The sequence below is a fragment of the Hemitrygon akajei genome, chromosome 18 (assembly GCF_048418815.1).
Source record: "Hemitrygon akajei chromosome 18, sHemAka1.3, whole genome shotgun sequence".
Classification (NCBI taxonomy): Eukaryota; Metazoa; Chordata; class Chondrichthyes; order Myliobatiformes; family Dasyatidae; genus Hemitrygon; species Hemitrygon akajei.
Window position 1 is genome coordinate 48,678,742 of NC_133141.1, and position 12,719 is coordinate 48,691,460.

The 12,719-nt window shown below is 40.4% G+C and overlaps 1 protein-coding gene across 3 annotated transcripts in view; it reads right to left on the reverse strand.

Moving 5' to 3' along the window:
• tmem101 (transmembrane protein 101) overlaps nucleotides 1-8,944 on the reverse strand; it is a 70,656-nt gene extending 61,712 nt beyond the window's left edge. For all 3 annotated transcript variants that reach the window (XM_073071628.1, XM_073071627.1, XM_073071626.1), the window contains exons 1-3: nucleotides 8,802-8,944; nucleotides 2,820-3,000; nucleotides 459-605 (exon numbers count right to left, since the gene is read on the reverse strand). In XM_073071628.1, the coding sequence (XP_072927729.1) occupies nucleotides 459-605; nucleotides 2,820-3,000; nucleotides 8,802-8,932 (459 nt within the window). In that variant the 5' untranslated portion in view covers nucleotides 8,933-8,944. The remainder of the gene's footprint in view (nucleotides 1-458; nucleotides 606-2,819; nucleotides 3,001-8,801) is intronic.
• Nucleotides 8,945-12,719: the final 3,775 nt, after the last annotated feature.

Sequence of the window (12,719 nt, forward strand, 5' to 3'; positions counted from 1 at the left end):
CCTCAAGCCAAAATTTAACTGAAATGCAATTCTACATTGCTGGAAGGCTTTTGGGGAGGAGGCAATTAAGAGACTGAAGTGAATTAAGTTAGTATCACAAACATGAGAAAATCTGCTTATGTTGGAAATCCTAAGCAGCACACACAAAATACTAGAGGAACTTAGCAGGCCAGGGGTCATCTATGGAAAAGAGTAAACAATCGGCGTTTTGAGCCAAGACCTTTCTTCAGGACTCAAAAGTCCCCTATTGAACCGACATGCTGACTGTTTACTCATTTCCCCATAGATACTGCCTGGCCTGCTGAGCGCCTCCAGCATTTTGTGTATATTGCTTTGAATTAAGTTAGGACAGGTCCGAATATTTATTTTACAAAAAAGGGAGAGAAAAAAATTCACATAATGCATAGAAAAACATTATCAAAAATATACCTTTAGTGAAAAAAATATTAATTACTCACCACACAAATAAGGTGGATGCCAAGAAACACTTGCCCAGTGGACTGTAGTGACCTTGTACGAGGTTTCTGCCGATATACCTCACCAGCTCCACTTGCTAAAATCAGAAATCCTCCAATTACAGCTATAGTCCTGGAATACATTCTTACCTGTGGAATTCAAAATACTTAATTACATACTCAATCTATATGGTTTTTTTAAAACTGCATCAGTCAAGTCACATTTATGATGTATGCTATCGTATTTTATATCTGAACACTGGTCATCATCCAGTAATAAAAGGTCACCATATTTAAAAAGGAATTCAATCACTGCCCGGAAAATACAAACTGCATTTTGATGCACCCTTAATATCCAGCAAGGCTCACAGATACAAACAGTACAAAAGAGTCCAACTGAATTCTGTTCATCCATCATAAGTTTTATTTTTCGGAGGATTAATGGTGCTGAACAAAGACACTTATTTTCTGCAGCATAAACAAGCAGATAAATGATGCTAAAAAAAAACAACAGAAAAATGTTGTTTGAATAGACTATAAGGATACAAACCGAGAAACCTTTCAGTTTTGAGGGATTATTCGGGCATTTTCAAATCACAATTTAGTATTAACTGCTTTAGCGGTATATGGTCAAACAAAATCAGTGAACGTCAGTGGCAAGCAAGAATAAAAGCCTCATTGAATGTACCTAAATGTACCCTTCCATGCTGACTAATTTCAGTTGATCATAGAAACTGGTACTTAAAAGTTTAAAGTAAATTTACTATTAAAGTGCATATAGGTCACCATATAGAACCCTGCAATTCGTCTTCTTGCATGCATTCACAGTAAATACAAAGAAACATAATAGAATCAATTAAAAACTGCACATAAAAACATTCAAACAACTGTCTGCAAAAGACAAATAGTGCAAGTACAAAAAAACAAATAAATAATAAATATTGAGAGTATAAATTGTAGAGTCTTTGAAAGCGAGTCCATTAGTTATAGAATTAGTTCACTGTTGGGATAAGTGAAATTATCAAATTAATGAATAACACATGCTAGGAAATCATTTGTGCTTAAGGTTGCCTACCCCTGACCTAGATGATGGGTGCCATTTCCCTAGGGCCACACTTATCTACCAGCCCTTTATAATCTCAGATTCATGTGAGATGTGATGTTCACAGATGAAGAGAAGGAAATAAATATATTTTAGAACACAGAGAAAACAAAAATAACATAAATGCAAGTCATTCCTCAAATTCATGCTAATTCTTGTCTGCCTGTGCCTGCAAATTAAATAACATGAACGTAGGCCACAACTTGACTAACTTGTTTCGCTGAACACCTACGCTCTGTCCACCAGAGAAAGCAGGATCTCCCAGTGGCCACACATTTTAATTCCACATCCCATCCCCATTCTGATATGTCTATCCATGGCCTCCTCTACTGTCAAGATGAAGCCACACTCAGGTTGGAGGAACAACATCTTATATACCGGCTGGGTAGCCTCCAACCTGATGGCATGAACATTGACTTCTCTAACTTCCGTTAATGCCCCTCCTCCCCTTCTTACCCCATCCCTAACATAATTTAGCTTTTCCCCCCCTCCTTTTTTTTCCTCTCTCTTTCTGCCCATCACTCTGCCTGTTCTCCATCTCCCTCTGGTGTTCCCCTCCCCCTTTCTTTCTCCCTAAGCCTCCCATCCCAAGATCCTTTCCCTTCTCTAGCTCTGTATCCCTTTTGCCAATCACCTTTCCAGCTCTCAGCTTCACCCCACCCCCTCCAGTCTTCTTTTATCATTTTGCATTTTTCCCTCCCCCTCCTACTTTCAAATCTCTTACTATCTTTCCTTTCGGTTAGTCCTGACGAAGGGTCTCTGCCCGAAACATCAACAGCGCTTCTCCCTATAGATGCTGCCTGGCCTGCTGCATTCCACCAGCATTTTGTGTGTGTTATTTGAATTTCCAGCATCTGCAGGTTTCCTTGTGTTTGACTAAAACTGATTTGTTTTGCAAAAGTGATGTCTATAATGGTGCTAATAAATCACAACCAGACTCAAACTTGTGCAGCATTATTCATTACCCTGTTGTTATTATTATACTTCAGCAATTCTAGCACCAAGAAACACTGCCATCCAAGCATGTCAACTGAGGATGATGTCAATCTCAGGACTGATTCAGTTTTACTTAATCTGAATAGTCATAAGTAGCTCCCTTCCAGTTTTCCTCCTTTGAGTAGAGTTATGCTGAAATGACAGCAGGAAATTTCAGGTCAACAACAGATTACAAATGGCATGAATATCATATAAAATGGAATTACTTCATGGCATCTCCGTTTGAATTAGATTTTTGATTTTCTGGTGCAATCTGGCTTCCTTACCTTAAGCCAGTCCCCATAGTGCACTTGCTCTCCAACGTATGATGCATATGTGCTGATAGCCAATTGAAGGGCAGCTCCCAAAGCAAACCATCGCCTCTTCACACCAAAGGACATGAAACTGGCACAGATAACTGCAGCACCCATATCAAAATAGAGGTATGGCACAGGAATATCTGGCTTCCTAAGAGCAATCATGAAAGTAGTTAAACTGCAATTACAAAACATTCTTGACAGCCTTCAAAAGAAACCAATTAGTTTAACATAATGATATTTACAGACTAAATTTCACAAGATATGAAGTCTATAATTTCCTTCCAACATGGAAGAAAACCATTTCAAGACACTGCATCTGAACTGGTTCACGGAATAATCCCATTTCCCATTAATTTTCCCTGCAACTTCTCCCCACATTCCCATCAACTCTCCCCAACCATCTCCTATCCACAACACAAAGAGAAAATTTACAGTGGCTTACTAAATTACCAATCCATGCATCTTTGGGACATCAAGTAAGCCAGGGAAAATCCACAGGAAGAGCATGCAAGTCTCACAGAGACAGGATTGAATCAAAATCACTGGAGTTGTGAGGCAGCAGTTTATAAATGGAACCACTGTGTGGCCCCACTCACTAATAGGAATACTGAATATTAGCTTAAAACTACATTCCTCTCGTGCCGTGGGCAGCATGGGAGTTGGCTTTGTTCAAAGCTGTCTGATTGCTCACATTAAACAAAATTGTCACTCTGTTCCAGAATTCACGCCCTCAGCTGTGACAGTCTGGGATTGGAAATATTAAAAATTTATTGCAAATTCTCTTTAATAGAGAGTCTACCTCAGCCTACATTCTAGACTTTTTGACAAACTGGTGCCTACCAGATTACCGCAGTTAGCAAATCAATGCAAGTACTGGTTTAGTTGCTGATTTGGCTCTTCTTAGACAAAGCTAGTAATGGGCATCAGCATCTTTGGGTGAGCTAAATGTTGAAAATGAAGTTCCTCATCAGTCCAGTCGGGAAAAGAGGTTAGTTAGCCTGATTTCAGTGATTGGCAAGATGTTAGTCCACTATTAAGAATGAGGTTTTGGGGTAGTTGGAGGAAACAGCAGACAGAACAGACAGAGAGTTAGTAGATGTTGTTTACTTGTATTTTCAATTGCACATGAGGCTGCTAACCAAGATAAGAGCTGATGGTATTACAGGAACAATACTAGCATGGACAGAAGACTGACTGACTGGCAAAAGGTAAAGAGTGGGAATAAAGGGTACCTTTCGTGGTTGGCTGTCAGTGACTGGTGGTGTTCCGTAGGGGTCAGTGTTGGGTCTGCTACTTTTTACGTTGTGTGTTAAAGATCTGGATGATGAAATTGATGGCTTAGTGGCCAAGTTTGCAGATGATACAAAGAAAGGTGGAGGGGTAGCATGTGTTGAGGAAGAAGGGAGTCTGCAGAAGGAATTGGACAGATTAGGAGAATAGGCAAAGAAATGGAATATAGTGTAGCTAAGTGTATGGAATAGAGGCATAAACTATTTTCTAAACAAGGAGCAAATTCAGAAATTGGAGGTGCAAAGGGACTTGAGAGTTCTAAAGTAGAATACCCTGAAGGTTAATTTGCAGGTTGAGTCAGTAGTAAGGAAGTGCAAGTGCAATGTTAGCAGTTATTTGAAATGCTGCTAGGCTGGAAGACGATGAATAGTGAGGATCAGAGAAACCATTTTATTGCTCTGGCCAGCCAAGAGCAGAGGTGCAGGAAATAAATGAGAAGCAGTCGAGGCTCTAGCATCTATGGTTGAAGGGAAGCTAAAGAAAGATGACATCTTAGAATCATGAAAAGTCTCTTCATCAAAGCAGACATAACACAGACAGAGGAGCTAAATGAATGGGGTGAATCCTTATGGAAAGCAGGAAAAAGTACTGGCCTGTGGGTTCATAATCAATATTATGACCTATCCCCAAAGATGGAGAGTGAAAAATCCAGCAGGGGAAACAGAGTCAGAAAAGGGTCATGTTAAATAGGCAGCAGAGAAAACCAGCTGCAAAATTATTGAAATTTAAGTTCTGTCTGAGCGTAGGAAGCAGCAATACATTCATCCATGTATAGGAACAACAACAACTGAGGAAAATAAGTATTAAATCTTCTGTTCAAGTTTTAAGCTGCACCAAGTCTTAGCAATCTGAAAATTTACAGGGCCATGGTAAATATATTCAACCCCCAACCCTTTGTTCACATAGATATGTATTTTAACCAGGGATTTTGATCAATTTAACTGAGAACTTTTATTCATGAATCACATGCTCTTTTTTCACAGTACAGCCAAAAAAAAGTGATAATTGTAGAGCACAAAGAACTAAAAATTCAAAAAATTAAGTGTCAGCAGCTCAAAAGTATTCATCCCCCTTTGCTCAGTACTTAGTTGAACCACCTCTCGCAGCTATTACAGTTGCTAATCATTTTGGATAAATCTCTATCAGCTTTGCACAATGTGATGAAGCAAGATTTGCCCATTCCTCCTTGCAAAATTGTTCAAGCTGTGTCAGGTTAGTTGGGGATCGGCAGTGGACAGCAATCTTAAGGTCTTGCCAGAGATGCTCAATCGGGGTAAGATCAGGACTCTGACTGGGCCACACAAGGATATCAATTTTCTTTATCTGAGGCCACTCCATGGCTGCTCTGGCAATGTGCTTTGGGTCATTGTCCTGCTGAAAGCCAAACTTCCTCCACAGGTTAAGCTTCTGTCACAGGCTAGCAAGGTTTTATCCAGGATCTCTCTGTACTTAGCAACACTCATCTTCTCATCAATCGTGACCAGATTTCCATCCCCATAACAGAAGCTACCGCCACCATACTTTGCAATGGGGATAGCATTACCTGGCTGATGTGCAATATTAGATTTATGCCACACATAGTGCTGAGGCCAAAAGGTTCCACTTTAGTCTCATTCGACCAAGTTTAGAAGGGCGGCCTGACCTATACAATGTGGCTGTGGCTTTATATTTTTTCCACTTTTTCACAATGGACTGCACTGAGCTCAAGGTATGTTCAGTACCTTTGAGATGGTCCTGTACCCTTCCCCAGATTTGTGCTTCTCTATTATCATTTCCGACATACATTGAATGCTCACCTGGAGAAGAGGGATCCTTATATTAGAATGCTGTTCTTGGACTATAGGTCAGCATTCAACACCATAATTCCCCACAGGCTCGACAAGAAGCTCAGAGATCTCGGCCTGCACCCTGCCTTGTGCAACTGGATCCTGGACTTCCTGTCAGATCGTCGGCAGGTGGTAAGGATAGGCTCCCTCACCTCTGACCCCCAACACAGGAGCCCCCCCAGGACTGTGTCCTGAGCCCCCTCCTCTACTCCCTAGACACGACTGTGTTACCATACACAGCTCCAATCTGCTGATCAAATTTGCAGAGGACACGACATTGATAGGCCTTATTTCCAACAATGATGAGACAGCCTACAGAGGAGAAGTCAATAACCTGACACAGTAGTGCCAAGAAAACAACCTCTCCCTTGGTATTGAAAAGTGAAGGAGTTGATCATGGATTACAGGAAAAACAGAGACAGGCTAGCCCCTATAGACATCAATGGATCTGGGGTTGAGAGTGTGAACAGCTTTAAGTTCCTCAGCATAAACATCTCTGAGGAGTTCATGTGGTCTGCACGTACCAGCTGTGTGTTGAAAAAAGTACAACAGCGTCTCTTTCACCTCAGAAGTTCAGCATGAGTCCCCAAAACTACAGGGGCACCATCAACAGCATCCTGACTGGCTGTGGCATCAGCTGGTACAGGAACTGTACTACCCTTAATTGCAGGGCACTGCAGAGAGTGGTGCGGACAGCCCAGCACATCTGTGGATGTGAACTTTCCTCTATTCAGGACATTTACAGCAGCAGGGGTGTAAAAAGGGCCCAAAGGGTCATCAGAGACTCCAACCACCCCAACCACAAACTGTTCCAGCTGCTACCATCTGGCAAACAGTATAGCAGCATTAAGGTCAGGACCAACTGGCTCTGGGACAGCTTCTTTCATCAGGCCATCAGATTGATCAATACACATTGATCTGATTGCATATCTGGCTGCACATACATGTATATAAAACAATTATATATACAATTTTAGTCTTTGGGCAATATCCTCCCACATTTCCCCTCTTTATTGCTTGTACAGTCAGCCCTCCTTATCCGTGGGGAATTGGTTCTGGGACCCCCCCACCACGGATACCAAAAATCGCAGATGCTCAAGTCCCTTATTTAACCTGTCTCAGTGCGGTGGTCTTTAGGACCCAACAGAACCCTGGACTTTATTTAACGTCTCAGTGCGGTGGACATTAGGACCTGGCGCAGCTCTGAATCCGCAATGTTTTTGTTCACGAAAATAATCATGATTGAAAATAAGGTGGAAGTAATAAAGCGATCAGAAAGAGGTGAAACGTCATTGGAAAAGCGTTAGGCTACAGCTCATCAACGATCGGAACAATTTTAATGGAGCATGTGAAAGGCCCTGCCCCGATGAAAGCTACAAGTATTACTAAGCAACGCAGTGGTTTAATTATTGCAATACGTATGTTTCTTAAGTTTTATATGCAGAGAAAGGTAAAATATATACTATACACTAAGAAAAACGTTTGACTAACTGATGCTAAATAATACCGGATGAACCTGTTCTGACTTCAAATCCGACTTAAAGACAGACTCAGGAACGGAACTCCTTCATAACCTGGGGACTGCCTGTACTTTTAAATCATCTCTAGATTACTTATAGTACCTGATACAATGTAAATTCTATGTAAATAGTTGTTATACTGTATTGTTTAGGGAATAATGACAAGAAAAAAAAAGTCTGTACATGCTCAAACAATGAGCGCTGGAGAGAGAACTTCCGGGCTTTCCTGATCCGCGGTTGGTTGAATCAGCGCATGCAGAATCCGTGGATAAGGACGGCCGACTGTACATTGCGATGGAGACGCAGCTTAAAGGTTTTTTACTCCCTTAGATGCAAGAAATAAAATATTTTATTCTATTGTTTTGACTTTGGTTTGGTCTGATGAAAATCTGCCATACTGTTGGACCTTACAGAGAAAGGGGTATTTATTCAGATGACCCTCCAATTTTCTACATCAACAAATTGGGTAAGTTGATATGGTAATATACTGTACTGCACCTAAAGAAAGTTAACATAGTAATTACAAAAGGGATGAATACTTTTATAGCCTCATAGTTTTGGTTTTTAATCTTCATGAAATTTTTGACAGGTTTTGGAATTTTTCTTTTGATTTAACACAATGCAATGTTTTGTACATTAGCTCAAAAATTCTATTTCAATACATTTTAAATTTAGAAACCGAGACAGTAAAATGTGAAATTAGTTGTGGGGGCTGAATGTTTTTTCAAGGCACTGTAAAAGAAAATCATTGCAAAATGCAAAAATAATTGGCACATAAATGACAATACAGCATAACGTGAGAATCTGCACTACTGTTGTAGGAGGGAGATAAGGTTTTTCAATGTGATTTCATAATTAAATACACATTAGAAGGGCAATAGAGAGATGAAAGTAGTTTGTAGTAACCAGGGGAAGAAAAGAAATTCCTTAATTTGTCATGGAAAAGCTTGGACAACACAGTTCAAGATTTTGTATTCTAATTCCTCCTCCCACCACCACAAGTTCTCCCACCCTTTTTCCTCACCACTCTCCTCCACACTGCTATCCTCATTTACCTCCAACCTTCGCTCCACCATCCTCCTCCATTTTACACTGCTCCACTCTCCAACGTTCTCCACCCCTCCTCCCTTCAAGACCCCCACCCTTCTTTGCCCCTCAAACCCCATCATCCTTCACTATCTCCCACTCGTCCCTCCCAATCTTACCACTCTACTATTCTCTCCTTACTCCACCTTCCCAGTCGCATCACCTACCTTCTCCCTCCCTCCACCAAGCCCAACTCCTGTACCGTAGCCCCCCGGAGTCACACCCACCTGCGTTGATCAGCTCGTTCCGCAAACAGCATCAACATGCTGAAGCAATTCCAAAAGGGGAACCGCGTAAGGATAATGGCGCCAAGGCGCATGAGGAGTTTAAAAAACCGCCTGCGAGCATCCAACGCCATGACTCACCGGGCCGTCCGTCCACAACTAAAGTCCGGCCGGAAACCCGGGCTCAGCGCGCTTGTTCCCACCTCCGCCAGCAGTAGATTCATCAATCAGGGCCACATCTATGAGCGTGGATATCTTTGTGGCTCAGAAACTCGTTTTTAACTAATTTATTTACATAAAATCTATCTAATCTGCTATCTTTCACATTTACTAAAGTAACTACAGAGACGTTGTTTGGCAACATTTCAGTTTTTTGTGTTATACGGATACCGACTTCCTTTGTACTGAAATTATAAATTAAATGATCACATATATTACAGGACAGCATTAGTTTAAGGGAACAGTAAAAGACAATATAATCTTTTTGAATGTTGACGGTGGAATATTCCATTTTTTTAGTGATCGAGATATCTAAATGTGTATATGTTGTTCTACTGTATTTAAGGTAGATACTTCTGCTTATTTTGTAATATGATTGTAACTACATTCTGGGGTTCATCGTTTCTCATTCATGTGTAGTCTTAAATTAAGTAGTCTTAAGTTCATAATTAAAGATAGTTTTCTCAGTGCCGAATAAAAACTAGCTCAACGCCCTCAGTGAGACAGAGATTGGGGCTCCCAGGAGTTCACACAAGTATCATCTGTGAACTGCAACTCAGTCACCGAGGTTGTGACCTTGGTTCCAGAGTGTAGTTGCTGCAAGTTGAACAATCTCCCATTAATCTGGAAGATTTAAACTACCTCACTCTCCCTTACCTTCTTATATTGGTTATCTCCCCTTAACTCTTTCAGTCCAGATGAAGGGACTCAACCTGAAATGTAAACTGCCCAATTCCCTCTGCAGAAACTGCCTGTTGATTGAACAGCTCAGTTTTTGGTTCAGATTACAAAATCTTTGTTTGGGCAGTTGATGGCTCTAGGCCTGTACTCAATGTAGTTTAGAAGAATGAAGAGGGATCTTATTGAAAAATATCAAATATTGAATGGCCTAGATAGAGTGGACGTGGAGAAGATGTTTGCTACAGTGAGGGAGTCCAGGACAGAGGGCAGAGCTTCAGAATATAAGGATGTTGCTTTAGAACAGAGATGAGGAATTTCTTTAGCCAGAGTGGTGAATCTGTGGAATTCATTGCCATGGACAGCTGTGGTGTCCAAGCTATTGGATACATTTAAAGTAGAAGTTGATGGTGTCAAATGTTACAGGCAGAAGGCAGGAGAATGGGGTTGAAAGGGATAATAAATAAGCAATGATAGATTGGAAGAACAGACTTGATGGGCCAAATGGCCTAATTCTGCTCTTATGTCTTACAGTTTTATAGTATATCTGGAAGCTTTTCTGTATTTGTTTCAAGAAAAAAATCCCAGGTTTTTCCATCCTAGACTTACAGTTGAAATGTGTCACCTTGAAACTATTCAAATAAATGTTTTTTAGCTCCACCCTTCATTTTGATGGGAAACTATTGATCTTTACTCTTGCATTAAGTTTATTTTATTGGTTATTTTAGTTAAGAAGTGATAATAACACTTTTTAATTGTTCAGTGGAATAGATTGGGGGTAAAAAACTCAATGCGGAGTCATTTCCACATGGAGTTTCTAGCAATTTCTCACTTAAGTCAGGCTCGGAATTCAGGAGAATCCTGATAAATTTCAAAGTTGCTGTATATGTTGATAGAACATTCCTTCATATATCTTGAAATTAGATTAAATATTGGTATGATTCCTATGTTAAAATCTATTAATTCTTGTAACACCTTCTTACATGCACCAGGTGGTGGTAGTTTCATGCTATTTTCTCCTTGGCCTTCTAGGTGGTAGAGATTGCAGGTTTTCTGAATGGAACTTTAGTAAGATGAAACTGTGCTTTTAATTTGGAAGTAGTGTACACTGGAACAATGTTGTTTTGGTGCTGGATGGAGAGTCTGTTCAGGGTGATTGAAGGATTACAATTAAGCCTTAGTCTTCAAAGTTCAAAGTAAAATTTATTATCAAAATACATATACTGCACGTTGCCATATACTTCCTTCAGATTCATTTTCCTACAGACATTTGCAGGAAGAAAAATAAATAAAATAGAATTTACCAAAAAAATATACATAAAGTGTGGCAAACAACCAATATGCAAAAGCAGACAACTTGTGCAAATTTTAAAAAAAACTGAGAACATGAATTATAAAGCATCCTTAAATGTGTGTCTATAGGTTGTAGAATCAGATCAGAGTAGTGCTGAATGAAGTTATTCACGCCTGTTCAGGAGCCTGATGGTTGAACCTGGTGGTGTAGGTCTGTACCTCCTGCCCAATAGTGGTAGTGAGAAGAGATCATGGCCTGGATGGTAGGGTCTTTGATAATGGCTGCTGCTTTCCTGCAACAGCACTCCATGTAAATGGACTCATGGTGCAGAGGACTGTGCCTGAGATGTACTGGGCTGTATCCACCACGTTCTGTAGTCTTTTCCATTCCTGGGCATTGGTGTTTCCATTAAAGGCCATGATGCAACCAGTCAGGATACTCTCGGCTGTGCATCTATAGAAGCTTGTCAAAGTTTTTGGGTGGCATTCTCAATCTATACAAACTTCTTGGACAACTTGTGAAAGCAGAGAAAATCTAGGTCAGTGCAATACATTCCTTCATAATATTAATATGACAATATGTAAATATCAGAAAGGCTTGAGGAACCAAAATGTGAGTCTCAGATAGATGCAGTGACTGGTCTGATGCAGACAGGGAAATCATTACCCTGCACATTTAATTGAATTCCTAGGTATTGCAAGTGGCTGCATGATTCTCACATGTGAATCCAGGAATACAAGTATTTGTCCTTATCCTCAAACAAGCAGAAATCCGTCTAGGGTGCTGGTTGATAGAGCTGATTGGTGTAATATAAATAACTTGTTCCCTGGATGTCTAAAATTGATTATCAAGTTTTCTGGAAATGGTTACATAAAGATTAAAATCCTTTGTAGTTTCAGTTTAGTTAATATCCTGAGGTGGAACTGTCAAGGTAATATAGATACAGTAATGACCCACTTTATCTCAGGAAGGCCATATTGTTGGTAAATCTTACCATCCCCACCCCTAATACCATAGACCACCCCTTCCCAGACTTATCTCCTTTACTACACTCCATCCAAGGAGGAGATGAACTTTATTCTTGAACAGAGAGCATTGGCACCTTTCTGATTGTGACTAGAATCAACAAGAAGTGACAATATCTAGGGCTACTATTAGCTCTAAAGCCATTACTGGAATGGTCCATGCATTGCTCTGCAGATGTACTAATGGTTTAGAGTCAATGGTCTGATACATCCACCTACAGCAACAGCTATCTGGCCATTTGTTGGATGTGCCCTCCTGACCCTAGCTCCTACTGCTGACAGGCAACCCTGCTCCACAGACCCTCACCTCCTCCACTCTCCACCTTAAGGCCTGATTCATAGTTACCAACATATCTGTATCTGATTACCAGTGTAGACAGACAAAGATATAACTCAGGATTTTGAGCTCAGTCCCAGCAACAGTACTCGCTGGATAAGTGACATAGAGTTTCCTCTACATTCCACAGTTCAACTGCAGTTCTCATAAATGAACTGAACACTTAATTACCAACAAACATTCAGGCATCATAGGTTATGATGGGTTGGAAATATTTTTTCCTCTTAATCTATGGTTTTTCATGCATAACTAACAGATGCCATTTGATGAATAACTACAGTTCAGGATTGGCATCTATGAATGATAAATTCCAAATCTGTATTTTTCTGCTATGAACTAGAAAGTTGCAACGTGTTGAATTGCACTAA